This window comes from Acanthisitta chloris, unplaced genomic scaffold (genome assembly GCF_000695815.1).
Source record: "Acanthisitta chloris isolate BGI_N310 unplaced genomic scaffold, ASM69581v1 Scaffold15249, whole genome shotgun sequence".
Taxonomy (NCBI): Eukaryota; Metazoa; Chordata; class Aves; order Passeriformes; family Acanthisittidae; genus Acanthisitta; species Acanthisitta chloris.
In genome coordinates, this window is record NW_008689885.1 from 1 (window position 1) to 4966 (window position 4966).

General features: G+C 52.6%; 1 protein-coding gene across 1 annotated transcript; it reads right to left on the minus strand.

Moving 5' to 3' along the window:
- Positions 1-4312: 4312 nt before the first annotated feature.
- TNFAIP8L1 (tumor necrosis factor, alpha-induced protein 8-like 1) lies at positions 4313-4873 on the minus strand. The gene has a single exon (XM_009081601.1). It carries the CDS (start codon positions 4871-4873, stop codon positions 4313-4315), a length of 561 nt encoding a protein of 186 aa, XP_009079849.1.
- Positions 4874-4966: the final 93 nt, after the last annotated feature.

Here is a 4966-nt window from a genome sequence, read left to right on the forward strand (position 1 = left end):
GGGAGGTGGGAGATGAGACTGGAATGGGAATTGAGGCTGGTCTGGGAGATGAAGATGGGATGGGAATTGAGGCTGGGGTGGGAGAAAAGGCTGGAATGGGAGATGAGGCTGGGCTGGGAATTGAGGCTGGGGTGGGAGAAAAGGCTGGAATGGGAGATGAGGCCGGGCTGAGAATTGAGGCTGGGCTGGGAGACAGCCCTTGCTGCCTGCCCCGGGCTGAGTTTTTGAGCTGAGCTAGGTGACACCACGAGGTGACAGTGTGTGGAAGCACAGTGTCCAGGGGTGCAGTGCTGCTGGCAGCAGGATGTGTGCAGACACCCAGTGAGTGTGGGGGAAGGAGGATTTGCCCCCTCAGCCTGTCGCGTGCAGCAGGAGGAAGTACATTGCCCGACTCGCTGCCTTTCCCCTCCTGGAAGGGACCCAGCAGGGCTGTTTTGTTCCTGCTTTCCCATCTGTTGATCCTGTGCTTGTTTCCTCTCTCTGCAGTGGCTCACAGGGAAGGCAAGTTCCGTTTTGAACTGTCCAAACTCATGATTGTAGCCAAAACTCCCCGTGACGAGCTGTGACCCCTGGGCCAGCCCCAGGCAGGCTGTTCTGGCCAGAAGAGCACTGCAGATAAAGAGGATTACTGGTTAACTGGGTGGTTTTTGGGTTTTTTTTTTCTTTTGGTTGGCCAAACCTTTTAAGTTTCCCATACTGAAACGTGCTGGGGTCCAACACGAGTGAGGCTCAGAGGTGTGAAGACTCTTGTGTCAGAGTAACACGGTGCTTTGCAGCTGGAAACCCCCATGGAGACTCCTGATCCATTCTGCTCCTGCTTTCTGCTTGGCTGATCTGCTGAATATGGCAAAGCTCCCGTGGAAAAGGGGCTCCTTATCTCCCTGGCTGGGAAGAGCAATGCAGGGAGATAAGTGGTTGGATTTGAACAGGGTTTTGCTAAAGGGAAGTTGTTAACTCTGTAGTCTCTGGAGGGGAGATGAGATTTCTCTCCCTGCAAGCAGGACAGGAGGAAATCACTAAGTTGAGGAAGGGATGGAGTTGGCCAGAGCTCTCTGACTCTTTCTGTGGCTCCTGGAGATCATCATTGAGGTGAATTTCCTGCACCTGCCAGAATTGGGTTGAGATAACTTGGATGGGGGAAAAAGCAGAATAGCTTATTCTGACACAACCAGCAATCAACCCAAGCAACACTTCCACCTCTCAGCACAACCACAGGACTATTTTATACCTATGGAAAAGTGATTTTTTTTCTTATCTAGAGTAATAACAGGGAATGTGCAATCCCTTTCCTGTGTAAATACAGCACAAATAAAGAGAGAAAGCATCGTGCTTTGGCCTGAACTTGCTTTGCTCTGTCTCTCCTGTACTCCCCAACTGGATGGACCTTTGGGGTCTGCTTGACCAGGAGCTGCTGAGGTGTCCCACAGGAATTTGGGGGATTCAGAGGGTTTATGGGGGCTCTGCCCACCCAAGGAGAGTCACATCATGTGAGTACAAGGCTCCAGCTCTCACCTTGCACTGCCACAAGTGCTTTTGATGCTCAGTACTGGTCATGGTCATTAAGTAGCTGCTTTGCCCATTTTTGAGGCAGTTCCCTGGGGCTTTTTTTGGCAGTCTGGGGGTGTTTTGCACTGGGATTTTATCAGCTCTATTCTCCAGGCTGTTCCTAAATGTTTTTTTTCTCCTCTTGTCTGTTTTTTCCTGGATCTGTGGATGACGTGCAGGGCCCAGGAGTGCTCCTACCTCTGAGCTGTGTTTGCAGGTCTCTGACCTTTCTGCTGTTGCTTGGAAGGAACCAGAACAAAGAGAGGTGAAGGGACTCATTTCTCAGGGTTGGGATGGGAAACCCAGACTGTAAGATGGCTCTTCTAGCCAACAGTGTGCTCTTCAGGGCTTCCCTGGGACCAAAAATGGAAAGAATTTAGGAGTGAGGTAGATATTTGCCACGGGACGTGGATGAGAAGGTTCAGACTAGACACCTGGGTGCAAGGGGAAGCTGGTGCCAGGTTTTTGAGGGGGGTAAGTGTGATCCTGGGGTGTAGGAAACCCCTGGAATAAAGGGAACAGCCACGAGTGAGGCTCATCTGTGGTTCATGCAATTCAGGAGCATCTTGCAGCTGCCACCAACACACACCTGGAGAACAGCGAAGTGTTTCTGGCTGCCAACGCATCCATCTCCTTGCATCTACCCATTATTTCCAGCTCTGGCTCCTCTCCAGCACACACCTGCCAGGGAAACACCAGCACAGGGTGGACAGGAATTGTTCTCAAAGGCCACTTCCCCCAGGAAGCAGCACCTTGATGGATCCTGGCTGTGTTCACACACACACACACACCTGGAAATGTGCTTTACCCTCACCCTGAGCCGTGTCAGGCAATTATCTGTGGCAGCTGGAGCCAAACCTGTGAAATGACAGAGATAGGGGCTTTATTTCTTTTCTTTAATCATTGAAGGCTGAAAGTTATCAGTGCCTCGAGCCAGTGGTGGGGAGGGAGCAGCAAGCAGGAGCCACGGAGGAGCTGCTCTCTGCCCACGAGCGCTGGCAGCCGCCCGTGCCTGGAGACATCCCATGGAACAGGAGGCACAAGAAGGTCACAGAGATAAGGAGGCTGAGATTGTGCAGTGGCTTGGATGCTAAAAGGGCAATTTTCAGTGCTCAGATCCCAGCTCAGCACTCTGGAAGCAGCTGCAGCAGGAGCATCCCTGCTCTGAGAGCTGTTCAGAGCCCACTCTGTCAGTCGCCCACTGCTTCCTGCTGTCAGGGTTGGGCTTTTTTGGCTCCTGCTGAGCAGTGAGGGCATGTGGGGATGAGAGGAGCTCCTGTGGGTGTCTGCTGGGAGCAGGAGTTCAGAGACTCATGGAGTGGTATGGGTGGGAAGGGATCTTAAAGCTCATCCCGTCTCATTCTCTGCCATGGGACACCTTCCACCAGCTCAGGTTGCTCCAAGCCCTGTCCACCCTGGCCTGGAACACTCCCAGGGATGGAACAGCCACAGCTTCTCTGGGCAACCTGTGCCAGAGCCTCAGCACCTCCCAGGGAACAATTCCTTCCCAATATCCAATCCAAATCTACCCTCTTTTATATTAAAGCCATTCCCTGTGTCCTGTCCCTCCATCCCTTGTCCCAAGTCCCTCTGCAGCTCTCCTGGAGCCCCTTTAGGCACTGGAAGGGGCTCTAAGGTCTCCCTGGAGCCTTCTCTTCTCCAATCCCATTCCCTGCTCCCCTCAGCACCCCAGACCTTTACTACTGGTTTATACTGGGGTTTTACACCATGTTTCTCCCATTGGTTCTGCTCTGGCCATGCAAATCCAGGAGCTGCTGTGCCATGGAGCAGGGAGAGCCCAACAAACACCAATGCTGGGGGATGGAGAGCACAGGTCACAGAGAGCCATTGCTACCTCAAAGACAACCCCAGCTCTTCCCAGGGCTCATTTTCTCACTATCACAACCACATGGAGCTCCCAGGCCACACAGGTGAGTTTATTCAGTAACTCATCAGGGCTACAGAGTTTGCTAAAAAAGAACAACCATCACTCAGTCAAGGACATGGAAAATGGCTGAATCCCAGGGAGAGCTCTGGATAACCACCAAGGACAACATTGGAGCCTTCGTGGTGGTACCATCACAGGAGGCTGGTGGGGAGTTGGGTGTACCTGGATGCAGGGAAGGAGCAGCTCCCTCCCTGCCCTCATCCAGGTGTGGTGGGATCCTCTGTTCTCAGGGACTTGTCTTTGAGGATACCAAAGCCCATGCAGAAGCAACTTCCTACCCTGGGCAGTGCAAATCTGGACCATGATTTGCTCCCACAACTTCATGATGCTGCTGAAAGAAAAACCATGGAGATCCACAACCCTCCAGTTATGAGATCTCACAACCATTCACCCCAGCAACATCCCACCTGCTCAGAGACACCTCAGAGGTGCTACACACCACGAGTCTTTGGTTAGTTTTTCCCCCAGGAGGGTTATGACAAAGTTCAAGGCAAAGAGTCCAAATCCTTGGACCCTTAGCTAAGGACACTTGGTGGGCAAAGGAAAACAAACTGTACAGCAGGAACCCAAAATCTCAGGATCCCCTGGAAAGGGGAGTCAGCCCCACACAGGGAAGGGGTTTGCAGACCCTGGGCAAAGGATTGAACAAAATCAAGAGGTTGACAAAGTCAAGAGGTTGAGTCTTTTGTAGAAACAAGGAGAAAACGAGAGCACTGCAGAGGAGGAGAGGACATCCCAGTGATGGTCAAAGCATGTGTACATCCCATCTTTGGCCTCACAGGAGGCACAGTCTGGCTGCCAATTGAAGCTTGGCCAACTTCAGATATTGTCCTCCTCCAGCATCTTGTTAACCCCTTCACAGATCCTCTTCAGGTGGGTGCGGTAGGGCTCGGAGGGGCCGTAGAGAGCCGAGAGGAACTCGTAGTCCGCAAAGTGGTTGAAGACGTGGTTGATCCGTGAGTGGGACTTGGCTGTCAGGTGCCCGTTGACAGCCTGGTGGAGCAGGTCCCTGCACTCCATGAGGACACCTGACATGACCCTACGGTCAAAGGTGAAGTCTATCTGGTGGAAACTCACAGCTGTCATGGCCAAGGTGTGTACCTTCTTGCGGAAACGCTCCATGACCAGCAGCTCCTCGGGGCTGAACTGCCCGTTGCGGTAGAGGACGCCCAACTTCATCACAATCTTGATGAGGTTTTTGATGATCTTCTGAGCCTCCTTGCGGTTGTGGGTGTACTCCTTGGTGACTCGGTACAGCTCATCCAGGATCTCACTGCTGGTGTCATCAATGAAGACGTTGGCTATGGTCTTGGTGGCCATTTTGCTCAGGAGCTTCTTCTGAGCCTGCAGGGCCAAGTTCTTGGTGCTGAAGGTGTCCATCTCTGTGGGGAGAAGAGGCACACACAGTTCAGCTTTGCCTTGCATCAATCCCCATCTCATCTGCAGTCTGGTCTACTGGAAGGTGTCCTTGCC

Excerpts from the sequence above, each read along its gene's own strand:
- TNFAIP8L1 (XM_009081601.1), bottom strand. The coding sequence starts at position 4,873 with ATGGACACCTTCAGCACCAAGAACTTGGCCCTGCAGGCTCAGAAGAAG.